The sequence below is a fragment of the Lepidochelys olivacea genome, assembly GCF_965140295.1.
Source record: "Lepidochelys olivacea isolate rLepOli2 genome assembly, chromosome: 5".
NCBI classification, from domain to species: domain Eukaryota; kingdom Metazoa; phylum Chordata; order Testudines; family Cheloniidae; genus Lepidochelys; species Lepidochelys olivacea.
In genome coordinates this window covers 61,613,831-61,639,993 of record NC_140415.1, presented here as the reverse complement: position 1 = coordinate 61,639,993, position 26,163 = coordinate 61,613,831, and the positions used below count along the sequence as shown (strand labels likewise).

The following is a 26,163-nucleotide window of genomic DNA, read 5'->3' as shown; positions in this document are numbered from 1 at the left end:
TTTGCCAGACATCGCTTGCCTATAATTTCAGATTAATTTCCTCAACTTGAGTCTCCATATGCAAAAGCCCAGTTCCCATCGTGAGCAAACTAACCCTCACGCGCGTGAGGCCAATGTAGGACAGTTGTAGAGCTCTGGAAGGAAAACCTCTGGCGGTACAGCAGCTCAAGGTAATCGTGCGGAACAAGTCCGAGACCTCAGATCCAGTCCGGCCCTATCTGCACGCATCGCGGTGTGGGAAATAGGGAGCAAGTAGCAGACATTCGTGCTATAAATGGAAATCATAACCCGCAAGCGTTGTTTTAGTCTACATATAGATGCTATGCCTTTAATCCCCACCACTTCCCGGAACTAGCCTGCAAGGAATCACAGGGTTGCAGTCATTTTTATAGTTGCCATACCTACTGGTTAAATGACAGTATCTGCTGATTGTTATATTCTCTCTCTCATAGAGACTGGTCGCACATGCAGTCGGATGTGGAAGGGAAAACAGGAGGCAGGGAGAACCCGCTTATATTACAACTTTGGATGCGTACGGTGACAAGCCACTCACTCATCATCCCCTCCGCAGCTGTGACTATACTGTGGGCCAATTAATCAGCGTCCCTCCATAAACTCCTAACTTTCACGGTTGGCGCCGTGATAAAAGCGTTTGCAGAATCACCTGGGAGCTCAGCCCCAATCTGCGCAGCAGCAGGGCTGTCTGGGTTCATAGCAGCCCGCAACCGCCAGGGGACTATCTGCGGATTTATCGTTTCAAACTTTCCATCCTGATCTGAAGCGATGATTCCTCCCCCCGGTTTTGGGTTTGCCCCATGATCGCGCACGTGTTTGTTAACCCCCCGCCCTAGCCAGCAGCCGGCTCCCGCGGGCAGTGAAAACCGCCCGCAGCCACAGGAAGGGAATTAGGGAAAGGGAGCCAGGTAAACTTTGGTGCCGCCGGTTTGGCCCATCGAGCTGCTGCGCCCGCTGGCAGCCGGCCGGTGGAAAGAGCCGGGGCTGCTGCAGCACCAGGAGGCGGCGGCGGCCCCCGTGCGCATCCCGCTGCGAGGGCGGGCGCAGCTTCCTCCCCACCCGGGGCTGGATTGAAGCGGCCGAGAGCCAGCGGACTCTGCTGCTCTTGCTCCCGCAGCCTCCGCCAAAGCAGGAGCCGCGGGGGAGTGAAGGCGGGAGGAAGAGGATGGAGCCGCGGGCTGCTGCTGGGGACAAGCCCAGCGAGCCCGAGCCGGCGGCTTCCTTCCAGGCCTGGCTCTGGAAGAGCCTGCAGCTGGGCAGCAAAGCCAGGAGCTGCAGGTCCGGCGCGGAGCGCCGCACTGCGGAGCCCCAGCCCCCCGCCGCGCCTCCTGCGGGCAGCAGCAAGGGGGACCCGCTGCCCGGCGCCAGGTGGAGCGGCTTCAAGAGGCGGAAGCAGGTGCTGGACCGCGTCTTCTCCTCCTCGCAGCCCAACCTGTGCTGCTCCTCGGCCGAGCCGCTGGAGCCGGGCGGCGAGCCCGCCTCCGCCCTGCGCCGCCTCCGCGAGCACCTGCTCCACCAGGGCAAGGGGCAGCAGCCGCCAGGCCGCCGTGCCGGCTTTCCCGTCTCCTCCTCGCTCTCCTCCTCCCCGCTGCCCCCCGCTGCCCCAGCCCGCGCGGACAAGGCAGGAGGGGAGGAGGGACGCCGCCCCGCAGCACACCTGACCCACCAGAAGAGCTCCTCTCTGCCCGGCACCACCTGCCTGGAGCAGCTGCTGCAGGACGAGCCCAGAGCCGCGCGGAGCGAAGACGAGGGAGCCGAGGGCAGCGCGGTGAGTCCCTCTCCCCCGGTACCACTGACAGCTCCGGCTGAGGGGGCGGGAGAGCGTCCTTATTCCCCTGAGCTTGGAGAGCCCTGTGGTCTCCGCCGCGGCGCCACGCCGCTTGGGTAAAGTGTGGGCGGGAAACAGGCGCCTCTTGGTTCGGTAGCATTCCCTTCCCCGCGCTCTGAAAAGGTGTTAATGGGACAGCAGGTGCAAGGCAGAGGAAAGTCAGGCTCCACGGGAGGTGCAGGTAAACCCAGCTCCCTTCAAACGCCCTAGAAAGGGAGGCAAACCTGCTTAGGAAAAAAGAAAAGGAGGACGTAGTCACTAAGGTGCCACAACACATTTATTTGAGCATAAGCTTTCCTGAGCTAAATTTCTTAGCCTCTAAGGTGCCACAAGTCCTCCTTTTCTTTTTGCGGATACAGACTAACACGGCTGTTACTTTGAAACCTGCTTAGGAAAGAAGAGTGTGACTAAGTGTAAGCTTCACTCTTGCCAGCTGTGTGTCTTGCACGTGCACACAGGAGGGAGAGCCTCAGGCTGTGGGAGGAGCGTGTGTTTGCACCACTGTTTAAACTGAACGTATGGGGGCACCGTGTATTTAAGAGGGAAAGTGAGTGTAGAGGCGATTGTCAAGGCTATCAGGCCCAGGGAAAAGTAATCAACATCACCATCTGGTGCACTGAAGGGTCTTCTCTCTTCACAGTGCAAATGATTCCAATATCATTCTGATTTCCTGGCTAAATATAAGGACACAATTTAAAAACAAAATGTGCACATGTTCCACTGTGGGCCACATTCTGCTCTGTGTAAATCTGAAGTCTTTTATTCAGGCCACATTGCCATTAACAAAAATTGAAGTTTTGTGTGAGTATTTGGGGATTGTGCTTTGCATAATGCTAACAGTATGTCTTCTAGGCTTTGATCCTGTCATATGACATTTGTAGGCATAGGGTTCCATGTTCATAGTTTGGTTTGCAACTTTTGGAGTCTTAGAAAAGTTGTGACTAGGGAACACTGAAAAACTCTGGCTCTGATCCTACCACCACTTAATAAGAACATAAAAATGGCCATACTGGATCAGACCAATGGTCCATCTAGCCCAGTATGCTGTCTTCTGACAGCAGCCAATGCCAGGTGCTTCAGAGGGAATGAATAGAACAGGTAATCAACAAGTGATCCATCCTGTGCTGCCTGTTCCAAGATTCTGGCAAATAGAGCATGGTTTTGCATCCCTGCCCATCCTGGCTAGTAGCCATTGATGGACCTATCCTTCATACACATATCTAGTTCTTCTTGAGCCCTGTTATGGTCTTGGCCTTCACAATGTCCTCTGGCAAAGAGTTCCACAGGTTGACTCTGCACTGTGTGTAATTTCATGCATTTTAGTAGTTCCATTGAATTAAAAGTTTTATGAGCATATGTAATTAAAAGTTAAACATCTGTAAGTGGTTGTACGATCTGGGACTTTTCAGGAGTAATCCGTTAATCAAACATACTGGTGACATCAGGGCACATCATGACATTAACACTGCCAGAGTAATTCTGTATGCCTCGCTATGGGCTTGTCTACACAAGAAACTTTTCCAGTTGCACTGATAAACTATACCAGTATAGTTAAATTGCTATAATCATATGGGTGTAACTCCACCATGTTGATGCTCTTATAAGAATGGAAGTGGTTTAAAGTACACTACAAAAAGACAGTGACATAAACTAAATCAGAAAAAGGCATTCTCATTCCCTCATAAGGGCATTCACAGGGAGTTATATTAGTATAACTCAAGTGGTTTAAATTCACACCATCTTATACTTGTGTAACTTTCCCATGTAGGAAAGCCCTGTATCTGTTACAGCCTGATGATGTGCCCCATTTACTTTAATTTATCGGTACTGCTCTGGTTGGGTAACTTCTTTTCTCGCATAATATAGAAAAGTGAACCTGTTTTGTGCCTATGTACAAATACCAGCACAAATAGCATCTGTGATAATACAAGTTATTTCTAAAATATATATGAACTTGCAGAATATTTGTCAGACACTACTAGCAAATGTTTCACGCACACTGCAGTAATTTCAGGCTGAAATAGTCATTTTTTTCATTATTGGAGGAAGGTGTTGTTCAAAGCTGTCACTCTTATGGCTGTCAGCTTGAAGTTAAGTGATGATGCTTGTTGTTAATAGGTCTGTCGACTCCTACAATGGATTCTCTACTAGAAAAGTTCAGGATATGTGAGTCACTCTAGAGTTAGTGTATGTCTAAGCAATCAAATACTTTTGCAGAAATAATTATTTGAAAATATGGTACAAGAATATATCAATCTTCTTTGATCTTTAGCTATGGGAGAAATGAGTAACTGAATTAAAAGGTGCACTTCAGTTTTTGAGTGTCAGGAAGAATCTATAAAGTGTATGTATATTTGAGTTAGTCAGCACTGAACAAATTCTGCCCCTGATTCTGTAAAGATGTGTGTGTTCTGAACTTTATGCCATTGAAGTCAATGGGACTCCTCATATGTAAAGTTCATTATTGCAAAAATCTGTGCAGAATCAAAGCCTAAGCTTAACTTTAACCACTGACTTCATTGAGCCATAAGTGCTCTGCTGAATCCGGGCCTTTATATAGCTTCCCAGTGTTTTGAGAGAGATCAGGAAAATTGTTAAATTACTTTTGCTTCTTGATCTTAGAATCAAAATCACTTTTAAGCAAGAGTTTATAAAATGGATATTTCTCTTTAACGATTTTTCATCACTGAAGATCATTACAAGGACTAACTTTAAAAATGTTAACTTTGGAATGAGTGAAAATTTTCTTTAACTGGGTGATATTTTTAGTTTGAAAATGTAGGGAGGAAGACATAGGTATCATGCCTAGACTGGTCAAAACCAGGACAAAATATTGCAGATAATGAATGAGTGGTTCTTGTGTTTTTAAAAAAACAACCCTCCCACCCCCCGAATTTCATAAGGAAGTTCTATAAAATGCAATATAACCTCCACTGCTCTAGGTGTCCTTCCACTGCTCTGGATTACATGAGTTATGTAATTACAATAGCTGGAGTATATTTTACCCTTTTACAGTCTACTGTATTTGGCAATTTAAAAACATTCTCATGATAAACATGAAAACATTTCTCAACATTGTTCTGCTTAATTTGATGTTTTGGCAAGGGAACTATATATGTATTTCATATGCTTTGCAATGTTAAGTTTTGTCAAGAGGGACAGCCTCACTTTAAGAGGGGCTGGGTCGTAACATTTGTAGAACAGTGCCATGTAACTTGTAAGCAAAGTAGACTGGTGCTCAGGAGTGGATTCACTATGAAACAAACCATGTGGTGGCACGGGGCCCCCAGCGATAGAGGGGGGGCCCCCAAAATGCAGGACAAATATCTGACAACCTGCCCCTGAGTCCAGGCTACAGCACAGCAGGGCTCAGGCAGGCAGGTTGCCTGCATGCTGTGGCCGGTGGCCCCAGACCGCTCCGGGAAGCGGTCAGCTGCTGGCACGTCTCTGTGCACCCCTGTGGGGGGAGGAGGCGGCTCCGCGCGCTACCCAGACCTACTCGCCTCCTCCCTCCAAGGGCAGCCCAGAGACGTGCCAGCAGCAGGGCTAAGGTGGCTCCCTGCCCGCTCTGCTTCCCTCCCTCCGTGCCACTTGACTCCCAGAAGCAGCTGGCATGTCCCTGTGGCCCCTGTGTGTGTGTGTGTCTCTGCACGCTGCCCCTGCCCTGAACACCAAGACTGCAGCTCCCATTGGCCGGGAACTGTGGCCAATGAAAGCTGCGGGGAATGTGCCTGCAGGCAGTGGTGCGCGGAGACCCCCTTCCTGCGCCTACTCCCCCCCGTGCCTAGGAGCCGCTGCCAGAGGGTGGGTGGGTGGGTCGGGTGTGTGTGTGTGTGTGCTGGGAGCTGCCCGAGGTAAGCACTGCCTCCCTCCCACACCCCAACCCTCGCCCCATCCCAGAGCATGCACCCCGCTTCCAAGCTTCCTCCCAGAGCCCGAACCTCTCCCCACCCCCTGCCCCAGCTCAGAGCCTGCATCCAAACTTCCTCCCAGAGCCCGCACCCCTTCCTGTACCCCAATCCCCTGCCCCAATCAAGGTACTTCACTTTATTTTCATTAACTTTCCATTACTTATAGTATAGGAGGAGGATGAAGAAAAAAAGAATGAAAAATGGGGGGGAGAGAGGAGAGAGCATTCTTTTTCTTGGCTGGATCCCGAGGGGAGGGCCTGAAAATGAAGCTGCATGCAGGGCCCCACTTACTCTAAATCAGCCACTGCTGGCGCCCTCAACTTCTTTCTAACGTCAGTCTCATTAATGAAATATAGGCCTAGACGCATTCTCTAGCTTCTAGGATTCACTCAGGCTGTGCTTGCACTGCAAGGACATAATTTATTATTGCTTGTTTGTTTACTTCCAATGTGTGTGGCAATAAAAATCAATACAGTAGCTGTGGCTATACTCATAAATTTTTAGTTTGATAGCTGAATATATAAAAACTCCCTAAAAACATTGTGTGTTGGGCACTTTGTAGGACGTTCAGTCAAGACGATAACCTTTCAAAGCAATGGAAGCTGAATTTCAAATAGCAGATTTCTCACGTTTCTAAAATAGCAAAGCCAAAAAAGCAAACCTTAAGGGCATAATCCTACTGTCACATACAGCAATTTAATTTCACTGGCTTCAGTGGAGTTATACCAGAGTGAGTAATATCAGAGTCAACCTATAAAACAAAATCAAGCCATAAACTCAGTCAATGAAAGCCTACCCATTTATATCGGATGGTCTCTCATTAATGGGTCTGATACAGAGCATATGAGTCCCATGGAAGTTGATCAGAGTTCTGTGTGTGGAATAACTTGAGGACTGATTTCCACCCTCTCCCCTTTATGTATTAATGAATATAACCATGTATAATTTAGGAAGAAAAAACAAAAGTACATGTAATTTTTTTAAAATACTGTTTAAGGACAAACTTTGTTCAGTATCTTAACTTGTAGAAGTTGTCATAGTTCCACACAGGGCCGGTGCAAGGATGTTTCGCGCCCTAGGCAAAACTTCCACCTTGCGCCCGCCCGGCCCCGCGCAGCAGCTCCCCGCAGCCACTCCCCCTTGGCCTGGGGAGCCGTGCAGCAGCTCCCCGCCCCAGCTCATCTCTGCTCTGCCTCCTCCCCGAGCATGCCACTGCTACACCGGTTCTCCTGCCTCCCAGGCTCGTGGTGCCAATCAGCTGTTTGGCGCTACGAGCCTGGGAGGTGGGAGAAGCGGAGCGAGAAGGCAGAGCAGAGGTGAGCTGGGGCGGGGAGCAGTTCCCCTCCCCCCATTACTTGCTGCAGGTGGCCTTCCCCGCGCCCCCCTGCCTCAGCTCACCTCTGCTCCACCGCCTATCCGGAGTGCGCTTTTGGCCGCCCCCAAAGACTTGGCGCCCTAGGCGGCCGCCAAGTTCGCCTACTGGTTGTACCGGCCCTGGTTCCACAGTAAAAACCAGGAATATAGAAATATGACTCTTCGAAAAAGAATTAAGGACGTGGTCTTGGGCACATTTAATCTTTAATTAGTAAAAACAATCTATTTATTATTAATTTACTCTGTCTACACTGCTGTTGGTGTGCATGACACCTCACCAGGAGAATAAAGGTGCATTCCATGACCTGAGGAGTTCATCCTGCACAAAGAACTGTATTGATGTAGGGGGGTGTACCTGCTGAGCTCTCTTTGCAGGATCATGGCTTAGGTAAGTGGTGTCCAATCTGTCAGCATAAGAAATGAACATATGATATTATTTCACAAGGTCAAGAGGCCACTGTCAATACTTCTTCATGCCTATTCTTTGCCCAGTTGCACTTCCTCTGCTTGACCTAAGTTCCAGTTATTTCTAGCTAGCTGGTGTAAGATAGTGAGCTGCGGAGGTTAAAATAAATAGAGGGAGCACACCTCCTCCTTCTCCGCTAAAAGCGGAGGGAGCATTCCCTCCTTGCCCTGGCTTGGGTAAGCAGTGCTCTCTATCCAGTGTTCTCTTGTCTAGTGTGGTGATCATCCCCCTCCTAGTTCAATCCTGTTTAACCACTGGGGAGCTGTAACTGGTCATTGGTTTCCCCCCCCCCCTTCCCCTCTTCTGGGCTGTCATGGATGGCTGTTAGAGGAAGAAGAGCCAACTTTTACGGTAGTGTTTTCTTCTAAATTCAGGTGGACCCAACTGAGTTCCTATACTGTCCTCCCTGTGGACAGGCATGGCATGGAAGCAGGAAACAATTTACTTTTTGGGATGCCAGAGAAAAAACAGAGTACAGGAGTTTGGGCCAAGAGAACCTCCTATCAGTTAATAGAAAAGTGTAAGATAAAGGAGTGGGGAAAGGAGCTGTTGCTAAAGATTTCCTCTGCAACAGCTTTCTGAAGAATTTCTGAAGGCTCTCTTTCCCTGGTCTTTAATGTTACCAGTGGATGAGTCTAGATTCTGGGATCTCCCCCAGACTCCCTCCAGTTATGCAGTTCTGACAGAAGATGTTCCTTTAGCAGTGTGAGCTGTATTTGTCTGCTTCTCATCTTTTAGGCTGTGTCTTTGATTTATGTCTTACGTCGCAATACTTTAACTGTATGCACTTATAGTTAATCTTAAAATCAAAAGACAGTACAGTACAACCGTATTTAATCAAGTGGAAGTTCACTTGTGCTTATAATTAACTAAAGCTCGTCCCTGGAGTTTTCAAAGTGGATCACTTGCAAAATTGGCTGGTTAGCATTTAAATTTCTTCCCCATCCTCTGGAGTGGGGTAACCAGAGCAGAGACATTTCAAAGCCAGCTAGCAACTCTTTTATTTTGAACTTTCATTTTTTCCTCCTTGAAATCTTTGCAGGTATAGGGTTGTAATTTACTCTCCTCCTGCCCCCCCCCAAACTGCATTTGGGGGAATGAATGGCTCGTTGGAAAGTCAGGATTGGAACACAGTGTGGGGTAAACGGGTTACTTCTATGTTTTGATATTGCAATCCCATATCTTTCACTTTTCCTGTTTTTGGTAAAAGTACAGTAGTACTTGTGAAAGTTGAATTGAATACAATTGTATTTACAAAAAAGCCTTATACAGTGTTTTACCACAATTGTTACAGCATGGTAGTTTGCAACTAAATTCTTCAGTGGTCATTGCTGAATCTTTTATTTTCTATAATAGTAGCATCTCTTAAGGAAACATTTTTTAACAAGGGGACTAACTCCTTTGACCACCAAGGAATGGAAAATAATAAGTTTGTTACTGTAGAACTGTTCCATGTGTGCTCCATTTTAGGTACCATTTTAAAAAGAGAAAGTTCATGCTTGATCCACAATTTAAAGTGAAAAATCTAAAACAACTTGCTACTATGATAGAATTTTAGGAATTTTTTTTCAGTGCTTCATCTTGCCTATGATGGAGCCATCTGCCCCTTTAAGGGTCTGTGGCCAGAGCTGTTTGGCACTGGTAGAGGGCATTATCAATCCTAACTGGGAAGGGTCTAGGTGATTACTATAAAGGCTGAAAGAGGAAAAGGGAGCTACAGGAAGCAGGTTGGCTTTTGGGATAAGTCCTGGAATGTATAAGTCCTGGAATAGCAGGTGTCCCAGTATATTGCCTGTGGGAGGACAGAGGAAAGTTGCCAGGAGCAGGGAGGGTCTGACAAGGAAGACCTGTGCTAGTGAAATGATTTAGCTATGGAACTTTTCAGCAAAAAAAAAAAAAAAAGCCCTGATGAAAAGGGCCTCCTCCAGACTCAGGTTGTGGTGTCAGTCCTACCTGGGCTGGGTGAGACAAGGCAGCAACCTACACTGCCAGTATGGTGAAGTGCATATAGAAAAGTTGTTAGGCAAAATTCCTATTTAGAGTTCTATCATTTCATTGCAAAAAAAGTGCTTTTTAGCACTTAAAAGCATCAGCACACACAGTTTTTAAAACTGACTGTGTCTAGTGGGGTCCTGCAGGGATTGGTTCTTGGCTATACTTTCAAACATTTTTATCAATGACCTGTAAGAAAACATAAAATCATCACTGATAAAGTTTGCAGATGACACAATAATTGGAATGAATGGTAAATCAGGAAGACAAGTCAACTGACAGAGTGATCTGGATCACTTGATAAGTAGGGCGGAAGCAAACTGTGCATTTTAATACATCTGGGAACATATAATACCGGCCATACTTACAAGATGGAAGATTCTATCCTGCAAAAAAGTGACTCTGAAAAAGATTTAGGGGTCATAGCAGATATTAGCTGAATATGAGTTCTCCATATGATGCTGGCCAAAAGATCTAATATAATCTTTGGATGCATAAACAAAGGATTCTTGAGTAGGAGTAGAGAGGTTATTTTACCTCTGTATTTTGCACACCTCAATGTGCTGCTGGAATATTATGTCCAGTTCTGGTGCCCACAATTGAAGAAAGATGTTGATAAATTGGAGAGGGTTCAGAAAAGAGCCAAGAGAATGATTAAAAGATTAGAAAACATGCCTTATCATGATAGATTCAAAGAGCTCAATCTATTTAGCTTAACATAGAGAGGGTTAAGGGGAGAGTTGATTAGCCTATAAGTACCTACATAGGGAACAAATATTTAATGATGGGGTCTTCAGTCTAGCAGAGAAAGGTGTGACAGGGTCCACTGGCTGGAAGCTGAAGCTAGACAAATTTGGGCTGAAAATAAGGTGTAAATATTTAACAGTGAGAGTAATCAACCAGTGGAACAAATTATCAAGGGTCATGGTGGATTCTGCTTCAGTGACAATTAAGTCAAGATTGGAGGCTTTTCTAAAAGATCTTCTCTAGGAATTATTTTGGGGAAATTCTGTAGCCTGTGTTATGTACAGGAGGTCAGACTAGTGATCACAATGGTCCCTTCTGTCCATGGAATCTATGAATCATAAAGCTTCATTAAGTACTCCTAAATTACCGTATATACTCTATCATAAGCCGGTTCATTTATAAGCTGAGCCCCACAAGATGGATAAGTAAAAATGGAAAATTTTTATGACCCATTCATAAGCCGATCCTATAATTCAGGTGTCAGCAAAACTTTTTGGCTCCCGGGCCATCAGGATAAGCCACTGGCGGGTCGAGATAGGTTTACCTCCGTGTCTGCGGACGCTCGAGGTAAACAAATGAAGTAAAGGTTTCAGAGTAACAGCCGTGTTAGTCTGTATTCGCAAAAAGAAAAGGAGTACTTGTGGCACTTTAGAGACTAACCAATTTATTTGAGAATAAGCTTTCGTGAGCTACAGCTCACTTCTGTAGCTCACAAAAGCTTATGCTCAAATAAATTGGTTAGTCTCTAAAATGAAGTAAACAAAGTGTCCCTGCGTGCCAGCTGCTTACCCTGATGGGCTGGGACAGCAACTGGTGGGGAAATTTTTTTGGGGGGAGAAGCTGGGGGCCAGGGGAGTAACCCCTGTGCCCACGCCCCCCCACATGACCCCACCCCTAGCCCAGGACCCCCACACTCTCCCCATCCCATCCTTTCCTACCTTATCTGGGGAGGGCCAGGGGAGGATGTCTCTGTTGAAGCAGCTCCAGCCAAGCCAGGCTGGGCAGCGTGGCCGCAACCTGCTCAGGCAGGCCAAACCAGGCAGGATGGCCGCAGCCTGCTCTGCAGGGCGGGGCTGAGCAAAACGGCTGCTGCAGCCTGCCAGCCCTGGAGTTGCAGTTGCTTCAGAGGTGTGGGGGAGAGCAGTGTGGCCAGAAACGGAGAGACTCTGGCCCTGCCTCTTCCCTTCTTGCTCTGCTGGCTGTGCTGCCTCTCCTTGCTCCCTCTGTTGGGGGGAGGGGCTGTGTCCCATCTCTCCCTCTCTATACCTGTTCATAATCTGACCCCCTTCTCTGGTGCTTCCCTTTTTTACTAAAAATAATTCAGCTTATGAACTGTTTTATTTTGTGGTATGGCACAGTATACTAACAAATGCTAGATTTTGCCCTGGGATGCATCTCTGTGGAGCTCCACAAGGCTTCAGTGAGACCTCTATGTGCAGTCTGAGGACAGAATTTGTCTTTCAGTCTTTAATTTTGTTACTGATTCCAGACCTTGGTGATTATATAATGTTGTGAATTAGGCTATTAAATAACAGTAACCCCCTAATGTTATAAGCTTTAAAAATAAAAGTAGTTATTTGCTTTCTCTATAAAGAAAGAGGAAAACATCTAAACCAGGGATGCTGGAACAATTTTTATAGAGGGTGTGTGTGCTGAGAGCTATTGAATCAAACTGTAAACCCTTTATATAATGGAAATCACTTCAAGCCGGGGTGTGACAACTTAGCACCCATAGTTCCACTACCTATTGGCTGTGAGAGACTTAACTTACACAATTTATAATTATTCCCCCATTCACTTCTGCATAGTGTTTTGTATTGGAGTTCTTTTAGAAAAGGGTGTTAAATGATGCATATAAATGTGTTTATGAAATGGATAGAAATTGTGAAAGATATAGCCTGTGGATAGTCATCCTGGTGGAATATGGTTGGTTCGGGAGCCCAAATTCAACCAGTGAATTGGAGGGTCCTGTCTGAGTTTTCTGACCAGCAATTTGGAACCCTTTATAGAGTAACTGGAGTGGGACCTGGTGGTAAAGGCTTCTCAGAACTGGAGAATTCACAGTGAGGAAACCCATTTTCTGCTTTCTACTTGATCACCGCTGCACCAGTGTGTGTAGTTTTGTGACTAAGAACTTTGGGCCTCAATAAAACGGACAATTATATTCAGGATTGAGGGGTCTGGCAAACACCTCATACACTGCTTGGGTTTTTAAATTTAATCTTTTATGTGGTGTTTCTCCCCAGATAAGAGTAATTGTGGTTTGTATTCCCAAAGAGTGCTTGAGTGGAGCAGAAGCACCTGTGAAAGTACACGGAGGGTCAAAACTTTAAATTCTTAAAGCCTAGCTTGGGGTGGATAGGATAAGATTTTAGAAGGTGGTTTGAGCCAGTCACTTTGTTTTAAACAGAACCCTTGGACAGTATTGAACTGCCCTTTTAATGGCTAATGATGCCTGACAGAGGCTTACATAACTCTTTGCAAATACTTTACTATGCATCGTGGTATAAATTCAGTAACAATGCTGCTAGAGAAATGTATTGCAAAAACTTTTTTTGGAGTACTGTTTTTAACCTCAGACTGCAAGTTAAATAGCAAAATATACTGAAAGGGTAATAGTCTAATTTGTATTCCACTATTACTTTTCATCCAGAAATCTTATAGTACTTTACAAATGTTAATTGATTAAAGTCTCATCACCTTGGGAAATACATAAAAGGATCACTTCACCTGCCACGGAAATGCATTCTGCTGTGAGTTGGAACACAGCCAGGGGCCTGATTTTCCTTTCTCTCTTTCATCAGTGTAAAACAGGAATCATAGAATTATAGAATATCAGGGTTGGAAGGGATCTCAGGAGGTCATCTAGTCCAACCCCCTGCTCAAAAGCAGGACCAATCCCCAATTAAATCATCCCAGCCAGGGCTTTGTCAAGCCTGACCTTAAAAACTTCTAAGGAAGGAGATTCCACCACCTCCCTAGGCAACGCATTCCAGTGTTTCACCACCCTCCTAGTGAAAAAGTTTTTCCTAATATCCAACCTAAACCTCCCCCACTGCAACTTGAGACCATTACTCCTTGTCCTGTCCTCTTCTACCACTGAGAATAGTCTAGAACCATCCTCTCTGGAACCACCTCTCAGGTAGTTGAAAGCAGCTATCAAATCCCCCCTCATTCTTCTCTTCTGCAGACTAAACAATCCCAGTTCCCTCAGCCTCTCCTCATAAGTCATGTGTTCCAGACCCCTAATCATTTTTGTTGCCCTTCGCTGGACTCTCTCCAATTTATCCACATCCTTCTTGTAGTGTGGGGCCCAAAACTGGACACAGTACTCCAGATCAGGCCTCACCAATGTCGAATAGAGGGGGACGATCACGTCCCTCGATCTGCTCGCTATGCCCCTACTTATACATCCCAAAATGCCATTGGCCTTCTTGGCAACAAGGGCACACTGCAGGAGTTGAAGTTGCACTAATTTCACATAGCTGGGAGAGAAGAATTAGTCTCATATTTTTAGAAGTATACTATACCCAAATTAAAATTTAGGGTGAATTCTAGACAGGCCAGTTGCAATTATTTGATTTGGCATTTGCCAGCCACACAGTACCCTGTAATAGTACTAAAACACTTCAGTATGGAAAGTCAAGGGGAAGAGTGTCACCTACTAAATCATCACTTCCTGTAGCAACTAGGTATTTATTAGAAGTTTCCCAATACCGTCCAAGTACCTAACCATCATGCTTCTCATAGCCCATCAAATCTCTCAAACCAATAACAAAAGGTAGTATGGCTGCAGATTTATATATCTAGATTATATACCTCATGTTATTGAGTATGCATACTGTCATAAATATAAAGGGAAGGGTAACTACCTTTATGTATACAGTGCTATAAAATCCCTCCTGACCAGAGGCAAAACCCTTTCACCTGTAAAGGGTTAAAAAGCTAAGGTAACCTCACTGGCACCTGACCCAAAATGACCAATGAGGGGACAAGATACTTTCAAATCTGGAGTGTGTGTGGAGGGGGACGACGACACAAGGGGTTTTGTCTGTCTATGTGATGACTTTGCTGGGAACAGATCAGAAATGCAAGCCTTCCAACTCTTGTCAAGTTAGTAATCTAGCTAGAAAATGCGTTAGATTTTCTTTTGTTTAATGGCTGGTAAAATAAGTTGTGCTAGAGGGAATGTATATTCCTGTTTTTTGTGTCTTTTTGTAACTTAAGGTTTTGCCTACAGGGATTCTCTGTATTTTGAATCTGATTACCCTGTAAGGTATTTACCATCCTGATTTTATAGAGGTGTTTTTTATCTTTTCTTTAATTAAAATTCTTCTTTTAAGAACCAGATTGATTTTTTTTTTCATTGTTCTTAAGATCCAAGGGTTTGGGTCTGTGTTCACCTGTACTAACTGGTGAGGATTATTATCAAGCCTTCCCCAGAAAAAGGGTTGTAGGGCTTGGGAAGACGTCTCCAAGTGGTCTCTTTCCCTGTCCTTTGTTTAAAATTCTTGGTGGTGGCAGCATACTGTTCAAGGACAAGGCAAAGTTTGTACCTTGGGGAAGTTTTTAACCTAAGCTGGTAAGAATAAGCTTAGGGGGTCTTTTATGCAGGTCCCCACATCTGTACCCTAGAATTCAGAGTGGGGAAGGAACCTTGACACACACGCTGTTTGTTTATTCAGTTGAGTGATTCTTCAAAAATCCAATTTTGTGAATTCCTTAAAGTAAGAACTAGGGGTAGATCCATAGAGCAATTTAGGCTCGTAACTTCCATTGAAATCAATGGAAGTTAAGAGCCAAAATAGAAGTTAGGAGCCTAAAGATGTCCAGAGTGTCCACCCTTAAGACTAGCTAAGTGCCATGTTAGGATGTAACTTAGGTCTGCTGATGGGGATTGTGTCCTTTTAGATCTTTGGTTAAAAACACCTTTTTGTTAATTGCAGTATTTCCTGTCATAGCAAAGCAAAAAGTATGGCTTAATGCAAAATATAGTAAGGCTTGTTTTTTAAAAAAACTATTTACAAGCATTTTCAATGTATTTATACACATCCCATGATACTACATACTATAGCTATCTTTTCATCACAATAGTAAAAATGCTTGGCTCAAAGGAGTACACAACGAAGTTTGAAGGGTTTTTTTAATCATCTTACAGCTTTCACTGCTCAATCATCATCTATGTGTATGCCTTAAAACAAGAATTCATTATTAGTTGCCTCCTAATATTTTGAAATTTTCGGGAGAAGCATTGGTTATGTGATTCTTCTAAAACAACTTAATGAATATTTAGCATTCATGTAAGGCTCCCATTAATAGCACCTGAGAATGAAGTGTCCTGTTGATCCACAGAATGATATAATAGTAGTGAAATCTTCCCCAGACTACCTTACCAATGTGCCTTCAGCATAAGCTGAGAAACTATCTCCTTGCCCCAAATAATTTTGGTTACTGCTGATCTGAGCCAGTTTTTAACAGATTTGCTAGACACAAAAGGCTCTATGGTCCTCTCCAATCCTTTAATCCATTCATAATGTTACCAGCTCTCATGACTTTGGCCCCTGCTTGGAGTCAGTCTCCCTATCAGGTGAGCAGCTCCAGCCAACTCCTCCCGCTTTCCCACCTCCCACAGTTTCCAGCCCATCACAGGGGAAAGCCTCCTGTGCTTAGATGCCCTCTCCACTTCCACACCTCCTGGGAAGCGCAGCCATCTGCTGCAGAAGACAGGCACAATTTTTCTCTCATGGGAGTTGGCAGGAGTATTTGGGTAAGGGGTGGGGGAGAAAGAGCAGCTGATACCATTCTGACATGAGGGGAGGAGAGAGCAGAAAGAGCCCAGCATCTCTGCTCCCTCCTTACCCACTCCCCTCCTGTGAATAATGGGCTAGTCTTTTCACTCCTTCTCCTTTCCCAGGCCTGGTGTTTCAGGGACAGAGAAGGGAGAGGGTGTAGAGCCCCTGCAACTGTCCCCCTCCAAGCCTGAGAAGGGGATGCTGCTGCTGCAACTGCCCCTTGGGCCTGGGAGAAAGAACAAAGAATCCTTGTAGGAGCAGGGACAGATGTGGGATGGAAGGAGGCAAGGTTAAGGGGGCGGGGAGAAAAGGGGCTTAATGAAATGCATAGTTAAGTGATTGATTAGGAAATAGGCAGATCTCTGGCTGGGGCCAGAATTAATTGATTAGAAGTTCTGGGTTTGGGAAGAAGCTAGAAGCTCCACACCTTAAGGCAATCCTTGAGCGTGCCTGTGACTGGCCAAAAGTGTCCCAGATGCCTCCCCCTCCCCTTCCTCCCCCTACCTGTACACACACATGGTCACAAGGGGGATTCAAAAACCAAATGACAAACCAAAAAACCCACAATATAATCTGTCTGTTAAAATCTGAGGATTTTTGGGCCAATTTCACAATCTTTTTGGAGTCTGATTTTATGATTTTTAAAATTTTGGCATTGGCAGTACTGCACCCCATCCAACAGGTCTGATTCTTTTAAATCAGTTTTGCAGATATTTTCTTTCTTAAATTTAAAATACATACAGACTTTTGTTCATTTCAGTGTACTCCAATATTGTTCTTTGCATATATGTCGTTTAAAACAGTTTGTATCAGAAGCCTTCACCCACACTAATGTTATCATATAAATGACATTTTGTAATACCAAAGTGGATTTGGGAGTACCCAGAATATCCATTATAACATGATTTTTGGTGGTTTTTTTATAGTAGTACTAAATCCAAACCATTTTAAAATTAATTTTCCCAGAAAGAGCGGCGAATGAATGGTGCATTAACATTACTTCTCCTCCTTTACTGAAGCTAGTGTCCTGAATTTTCCAGTCAGTTGAAATGATGACTAGATCTGAAGAAGAGCTCTGTGTAGCTTGAAAGCTTGTCACTTTCACCAATAGAAGTGGGTCCAATAAAATATATTACCTCACCCACCTTGTCCCTCTGACAGGCTGGCAGTCATTTGGTGCTTTATACTTTTAAATTAAGTGTGTTTAGAACCACTGTTTTTGAAATACAATTGAATTCTTGCTCTGATGTCTTTTGAAGCTGAGCATGATTTATACTGGAAATGGTATTCTCATTTGATAGCTGCTGGACATTCCAAGATGTCTTGTTTTTTCACACTGTTCCTGTCTTTCTCAGAAGTGGAAGCCTTTATCTGCTAAATTGATTATCATGTATAATAGCTGAGTGTCTAGTGGCGGTGACTGCTTACTTTTTAGCATAGCATAGCAATGAGCTGTCCCTTGCAAAGTCTGTTTCTTATACCAGCCAATGAGATGTAGCTCTATGCTGCTCTTTTGCATTATAACTATTAGAGGTGCATGTATTAAGAAATAGAGCTCTCCGAAAGCTGCCATCAACAAAGGAATGTAGGAATTGCTATGGTGGCTCAGACCCAGTGGCTAGTACCCGATGCTTCAGAGGAAGGTGTAATAACTCTGCAGTAAGCAGATATGGGATAATCTACTCTCCCCCCGCCCCCCCACACGTGCGTGTGCACACACACACACACACACACTAGGTATCATCCTTCTTGATGATAGTTAGGGATTGGCTTAAACAGTGAAGCATTGTTTACCATCCCTTCCAAAATTTTTATAATTATGACTAGGGGGTTGCATGCTCTGTTGCTTCTGTAGGCTGAACTCATCGCTTGTACCAGGGGCATCTTGAACCCTTCCATTCTCCTCCCACAAACTCCGTGTGCACCACCTTCACTCTGTTTCAGGGACTCTGAATGCTCTCCTATTGACCCATCCTCCCGCTTTCCCGCCATTATTTCTTTTCTTTGCCTAGGAGATAAGGAATTCAGTGTGTTAAACTGAGATGACATGGGGGATAATGTTGTGTTGGAAGGTGTTAAGGGCTACGCCAACAAGTTCTTTTATCTATAGATAATTTTGAGTATGTCTACACAGCAGCTTGGAGTGTGCTTCCCAGCCCAGGCAGATAGACTTGAGCTAGAACACTTAACATCCACAGTGCTGTTTTTAGGCATGGGTTGTGGCTTGGGATAGCCACCACAGTTGAGATCCAAGTAGTCACTAAGCTTGGACTGTGGTGGCGGCTTGCCTGAGCTGCTGCCCACACTGCAACATCCACACTGCTATTTTGAGCAAGCTTGCTCAAGTGGAACTAGTGCAAGTCTGTCTACTTGTGCTGGGAGTCGCACTCCCAGCTGCAGTGTAGGCACACTCTTGCACAGTTGAAGCTGCTGGGACCGCTAACTAAAAGCCAGAAGCTGCACATGTCCCCCATTTTCCTTTTCTGGTTTTCCAATTTTCACCAAAATTAATGGGATTCTTCCCATTGATGCCCACCATATTCCCTGAAAATTTGGAATCTATTGCATAGGGCACTCAAAAGTTATTGATTTTTACTTAGCCTCAACAACTATCTGTGGCAGTGAGTCCAATTACGTGTTGTTACATGTTACCCTTATCAGTTTTGAACTTGCTATCTTTTAATTTAATTGACTGTTCCCTTGTTTTTGTGTTGATGAGAATGAGCAAACGGAAATTATCATAGAATATCAGGGTTGGAAGGGACCTCAGGAGGTCATCTAGTCCAACCCCCTCCTCAAAAGCAGGACCCATCCCCAATTAAATCATCCCAGCCAGGGCTTTGTCAAGCCTGACCTTAAAAACGTCTAAGGAAGGAGATTCCACCACCTCCCTAGGCAACGCATTCCAGTGTTTCACCACCCTCCTAGTGAAAAAGTTTTTTCCTAATATCCAACCTAAACCTCCCCCACTGCAACTTGAGACCATTACTCCTTGTCCTGTCCTCTTCCACCACTGAGAATAGTCTAGAACCATCCTCTCTGGAACTACCTCTCAGGTAGTTGAAAGCAGCTATCAAATCCCCCCTCATTCTTCTCTTCTGCAGACTAAACAATCCCAGTTCCCTCAGCCTCTCCTCATAAGTCATGTGTTCCAGACCCCTAATAATTTTTGTTGCCCTTCGCTGGACTCTCTCCAATTTATCCACATCCTTCTTGTTGTGTGGGGCCCAAAACTGGACACAGTACTCCAGATCAGGCCTCGCCAATGTCGAATAGAGGGGGATGATCACGTCCCTCGATCTGCTCGCTATGCCCCTACTTATACATCCCAAAATGCCATTGGCCTTCTTGGCAACAAGGGCACACTGCTGGCTCATATCCAGCTTCTCGTCCACTGTCACCCCAGGTCCTTTTCCGCAGAACTGCTGCCTAGCCATTTGGTCCCTAGTCTGTAGCTGTGCATTGGGTTCTTCCGTCCTAAGTGCAGGACCCTGCACTTATCCTTATTGAACCTCATCAGATTTCTTTTGGCCCAATCCTCCAATTTGTCTAGGTCCCTCTGTATCCTATCCCTGCCCTCCAGCGTATCTACCACTCCTCCCAGTTTAGTATCATCCGCAAATTTGCTGAGAGTGCAATCCACACCATCCTCCAGATCATTTATGAAGATATTGAACAAAACCGGCCCCAGGACCGACCCCTGTTCCCAGTCTGCCTGTTCCATACCATTAATTATTTTATATACTTTTATTATTTCACCTTTTATTAATCTCCCTTCTAAAGTAAACAATCCCAGTTTTTTCCATCTTCCTTCATCTGCCTTCTCTGAATCTCCTCTAGTTCTGCAGTATGGTTTGTGAGATGAGTAGTCTATAACTAGACTCCTCCTAGAATCAAAATTAGCTCTGATATTCCACAGTGGAGAGAGGAAGAAATGCAATTGGCATGCGGGGCCCATCCCACTAGGTATTAATACCTGTCCCCAGCCTCTCTCAATTCACTGAGTTTTGGAACCCAGGTCCCTTGCCTAGCGAGTGCTACTTAGGTGATGGGGAGTCCCTCCATCATAACAAAAGGCCAAGTACAGTTCCACTGTCCTTGATTCACATAATCAGGATAATCACAAGTTATTCTTCTTGCCCCAATAACAGAGAAACTGGGGATCCCACAGCAGCCAAAGTGACCATTTGGGCAGCTATGGGCTCATGCTAGGTGGGGGTGGGTGTGCCTATGCAAATGAGATCAGCCCCTGAAATTCTTTTCCACAACTTGCCACAACACACCACCAGATGTCAGGGTGGAGCTCATCCTGACTCTGCTTACACTTGGAAGCAGTATTAAATGTGACACATAAGATTGAGAGAGTATTTTTAGAGGGAAGAATGTCTATGGATTCACAAAAAATGTTAGCTCAGAAAGAGTGACTTCCCCTCTCCTGCTCTTTACCTATCTAGTCCTTTGCATCCTCTTTCCAGCCTTTGCATCCTACTTCTATGCCCTTCTTCCCGACTTTGTGACCAACCTAGTCCCCTGAACACCCTTGTTCATCATGCCCCTCCAGTCCCCTGCATCCCAGCCATTCCTACCACATTCCCCTGAAACGGCTTGGTGCCTCTTCTTATGCTTTCCCATTTTGTACTCTTCTTTTGTGCTCCTCGAACACCCACACCATCTTCACGCCATGTCAGGTTACCATTCTGAGATCAGAGAGTGCAACTTCGTTCACCTTCTTCCTTCCCATCAGTAAATGTTCTTCCTGGTCCTCTGCTGTCCTCATTATATGCCCTACCCCTCCCTCTTTTAGAGTGCAGGCCCTCCATACTTCCCCATTTCTTACATCATCTACCTAGGGCTCAGATTAGGAGCTGCTATAACAAAGCCTGGAGGCAGCAGAAGCAGTAGGTCATCTTATTTATGAACACTTATATTGTTAATGTTCTAAACTTTTTGCTCCAGGTACATGTAAAACCAATTCTTCGTGTCTTTGTAACTTTCCCATTAACTTTCTCCCTGTTAAAAAAGAGAAAAAGACTAAATTTTCCTGAGCAAGGCCCACAAAATGAATTTGGAGTTTGCTTTAATGAGCTAAGTATGATTAGGATATATTTATACAACTTAACAGGGATGCTTTTGATACCCTGGAACTTTAAAAAGAGACATCTTTTTGATGTCTCCCCCCCACTCCTTCCCCTTCCTCCTCCTCCCCAACCCAAAAATAAAAAATAGGATCCTGGGATGAGACATGAGACATGAGATGTGACATGTACAATTTCTGGGGGATTGGTTGTTGCTTGGAGAAATTCGGAGGAGGGTTGAACATTTGGCCATATAATGCAAAGATGGCTTCAGCCTTAACACTAGAGCACCTATGATTGCTCCATAATCAGTATAATCAATTTGTTATTTTACCAACCTATAACTCGTCAGAGATTCTGCTAGATTTTTTCCCCCCCACCAGCTTGATTTTTTTGATTCAGAAAAAGATTGTTTTGTTTGGGAATCTTAAATAAACAACAAAAAAGAAAAAAAAAACAAAAAAAAATGGACACAAATCAGATGTCAAGAATTATAACATTCATAAACCAGTCGGAGAACACTTCAATCTCTCTGGTCACGCAATCACAGACATGAAGGTCGCTATCTTACAACAAAAAAACTTCAAATCCAGACTCCAGCGAGAAACTGCTGAATTGGAATTCATTTGCAAATTGGATACTATTAATTTAGGCTTAAATAGAGCCTGGGAGTGGCTAAGTCATTATGCAAGGTAGCCTATTTCCCCTTGTTTTTTTCTACCCCCCCCCCCCCCATGTTCTGGTTAAACTTGGATTTATGCTGGAAATGGCCCACCTTGATTATCATGCACATTGTAAGGAGAGTGGTCAGTTTGGATGAGCTATTGCCAGCAGGAGAGTGAGTTTGTGTGTGTATGGGGGTGGGGAGGTGAGAGAACCTGTATTTCTGCTGGAAATGGCCCACCTTGATTTTCATACACATTGTGAGGAGAATGGTCACTGCTGGATTACCAGCAGGAGAGTGAGTTTGTGTATGGGGGGGCGGAGGGTGAGAGAACCTGGATTTGTGCTGGAAATGGCCCAACTTGATGATCGCTTTAGATAAGCTATTACCAGCAGGAAAGTGGGGCGGGAGGAGGTATTGTTTCATGGTCTCTGTGTATATAATGTCTTCTACAGTTTCCACGGTATGCATCCGATGAAGTGAGCTGTAGCTCACGAAAGCTCATGCTCAAATAAATTGGTTAGTCTCTAAGGTGCCACAAGTACTCCTTTTCTTTTTGCGAATACAGACTAACACGGCTGTTGCTCTGAAACCTAACAAAAAAGTACATGCTTAAACTCATAGCCCAACTAAAGGGACAAGGTGGATGAGTTAATATCTCTTATTGGACCAATGTGTGGTGGTGAGAGGGACAAGCTTTCAGGCTCCACAGAGCTTTTCTTCAGGTCACCCAGCTTGTATCTCTAATATCCTTGGACCAACATGGTTACAACAACACTGTATCCAATTGTGTTGAATGTCTTATGACTAGTATAGTCTTCCTTAGACTTTTAAAGTAAAATATTGCCATAAGGCAGCAGTTCTCAAACTGTGGGTTGGAACCCCAAAGTGGGTCATGACTGCATTTTAATAGGGTCACTAGGGCTGGTATTAGACTTGCTAAGGAAGCCCTGGGCAGTGGGGCTCAGGTTATAGGCCCTCCACCTGGGGCTGAAGCCCGTGGGCTACGGCTTTGCCCCTTCCACCTGGGGTGGTGAGGCTCTGGCTTTGCTCCCCCTTGCCTAGGGCAGTGGGGCTTGGGAGGGCTCAGGCTTTGGTCCCCCCTCTTGGGGTTGTTTAGTAATTTTTGTTGTCAGAAGGGGGTCATGGTGCAATGAAGTTTGAGAACTGCTGCCATAAAGCACAGGATTTCTGGCTATCTCCAGCTTCTGTGAGCATGTCTATGAATCACCAGCTGTGTTTCATAAATGAACTGTTTGAATCATGATTCTAGTATGGCTTGGTCATGTTCACACAAGCAACTGGGCTCTGGGGGGAAGGAGGTGTGAGTGACTGTCTGCGATGAGGGGGAGACCCAGCTGGGCTCGGGAGGGGGCAGAAAAATGGGAAATGGGTTGTTGTAGGGCAGTGGTTCTCAAACTTTTTAAAAATCTTTTATTTATTTTTATTTTAAGGACCACTTGAAAATTGCTGAGGGGCTCAGACCACTTACTGATCTTTCCAAATGTTGTTTGTACCATTAGCTAACTATTGTAAAGCGCTTTGGATAAAAGCGCTATATAAAAAACACCTTAACAATTAAAATTTTTTTGTTCTACAAATAAAAGCACACAACTCATATTTTAATATAAGTAGTCTTACCTTTCTATTCATGGTAAATAGGCACAATGGCCTGTGATGGGATGTTAGATGGGGTGGGATCTGAGTTACCACAGAAAATTCTTTCCTGGGTATCTGGCTGGTGAATCTTGCCCATATGCTCAAGGTTTAGCTGATCACCATATTTGGGGTCAGGAAGGAATTTTCCTCCAGGGCAGATTGGAAGAGGCCCTGGAGGTTTTTTGCCTTCCTCTGTAGCATGGGGCACGGGTCACTTGCTGGAGGATTCTCTGCTCCTTGAAGTCTTTAAACCACGATTTGAGGACTTCAATAGCTCAGATATAGGTGAGAGGTTTATTGCAGGAGTGGGTGGGTGAGATTCTGTGGCCTGCGTTGTGCAGGAGGTCGGACTAGATGATCATAATGGTCCCTTCTGACCTTAGTAGCTATGAAAGATGGATATGCCCTCTCTCTCCCCTGACCTGGGGCTGGGAAGGAGGCGGGGGGTGGGAGAGATGGTCTCTCCTCAGCAGCCACAGCCCTGGAGCTGGGGAAAGTCACCTTTCTGTGGCCACCGCAGCCCTGCATGTCCCAAATTCCTCCCACATGTAAGGTGAGGTGGTGGCCTATTTTCCCCTGCTTCCCCCACCCCTCCCCCCCCGCCAAGGCCATCACCTCACCTTACATGTGTGTCTTCTCCAGAGTCCAGTCACCTAGGTGTGCAGCTTCACTAATTAGGAGCTTCATTCTCTTGTGTGCAGCCACCCAGGCGTGCACCTTAGAGGGAACTATCCGTGGACCACCTGAATGGAGATCGCAGACCACTGGTGATCCGCGGACCACAGTTTGAGAATCTCTGTTGTAGGGGTTTCTTTAACTCTCTACTCCTGGGAGAATGTTTGTGCGTGTGTGTGTGTCTGTATTGTTACAGACATGCTTGCTGACAGGTATTTTGAAATAAATCACCAAAATAATTGAAACTGGCATGATTATATAGTGTTTTGACAAAATTTGCTGAATTTTTAATTTTTTGGTGCAGAATTCCCTCAGGAATATTTTCTGCATCAATCAGTAGTACAAGTCCTTTTAAGGGATTCCAAGATTGCTTTTTATCCGAGAAGTTTAGAATTCTGCTCATGTTGTAATTTGAGCACTGGCTAAGGAGTTTTACCTGATTCTACCAGGGACACAGCTCTAAATCTCAAGGGCCAAACAAACTACTTTCTAGACTGGAAAAAAATAGAGCATGGCTTCCTACTTTTCTGACCATACCCCAGACAAAATAGAACAATATAGTAATTTAGCGGACAGGGAAAGAAAGGAAGCTAGTCAAGTAGACTTTATCAATACCAATACTCGGACAAACACAGTAGAAAGGGAGCCCACAGCAGGAGAGCCTATGGAAATTAAAGAGGATGATCCTAAGAGTCTGGCCGCAGGAGGAAGAAATGGCTCTTCTTCCTTGTGCTTTCTGCTATTTCTGTACTAGTGTGGAGTTTGTTCTCCCTCCTTCGCTTGGCTGAGAACTTCTTCTGCAAGAAATGTGTGATTACAATTAAAAATTACTTCTATTAAAATTGTAAAGAGCTATGAATGTTTGATTCTTGTTTTGCTTCTCGTTTTATGTAACCAGTTATTAAAATAAACACTGTTTGAGTCTCAAGATGTCATGGGGTGAGCTCTGCTTCTTGAGTATTACAATAACATTAGTACACCATGGAAATTGGCAGAAGTGAAGAGAATGTGGATAGGGAAGTGGATATGCATGATGTTGCATCTTTCTAGAGTATACAAAACTCACTAAAAATTGTGGAAACGCTATTGCAGAACTATCATCTTGATGAAGACACCAAGTCTAATGGGTATATGTGTGTGTGGTTTGTTTAACAAATCAAGTTCCAGCTGTATGGTAGCAGATAGTGTGACAATTTCAAGAGAAGGCTACTAATGTTAAAGATTCAGGTACTGTAGTATAATTTCATGAGATTACTTAATGCAGAATAACAATAGGAATGTTCTAATAATGTAGACGTTTAGACACAAGAATATTGTTCTGATGCGGGTTCTCAGAATGCCTGTAGTTTCTTTGTAAGATTTGTACAGCTATGCAAAATTGTGATTTGTTTCAGTGTTAAATGCTTGTTTTGCCTGGCATGTAGACTGGAAACATATGGTGTGGTTGGCTACACAGTTCTTTTGTGCAGATGACACACTGAGTGTGAAGATGGGGGGGGGGGCATGCTAGCAGTGCATCAGCCCTCCATGCAGAACTGCAGATAACACATCAGGTGTAAATGCCTTTGACAGGAAGGTCTGCTATCTTTTCAAAACTTCCAATATGGGTCCCCTGGATTCAGAAAATTTTAGAATTCATTCTTTAGTAGATCATTTTAGTCTACAGTTACTATATACTTCAGCTATCATGAGCTCTCTTTTTTTAATGTAATGTGTCTGTTAGTCACATAAGACCAAAGAAGAGCTTACGTATGGTCTTGCTCTCAGACAGCAATGTTAATATTTGATCAAGATTGGAAAATGAAGTGTCATGTAGAAACTGTGATGGCTTCAATAGAATACATATAATTTTGCAATGGCATAATGCAACCATATTTACATGTCTCTTCTGACTACTTTCATGCCACCCCCTATACCTGGAATGACCTCCTTACTGTGGTATAGCAAATGCTTGCTCTCTTTCTA

General features: G+C 44.7%; 1 protein-coding gene across 1 annotated transcript in view; it reads left to right on the top strand.

Annotated features, from left to right (window-relative positions):
• Nucleotides 1-1,180: 1,180 nt before the first annotated feature.
• Nucleotides 1,181-26,163, top strand: part of MCTP1 (multiple C2 and transmembrane domain containing 1) — a gene marked incomplete at its 5' end in the record, with an annotated part of 448,993 nt that continues 424,010 nt past the window's right edge. The window contains one exon of the mRNA XM_084628516.1: nucleotides 1,181-1,783. Coding sequence (XP_084484642.1) covers nucleotides 1,181-1,783 — 603 coding nt within the window. The remainder of the gene's footprint in view (nucleotides 1,784-26,163) is intronic.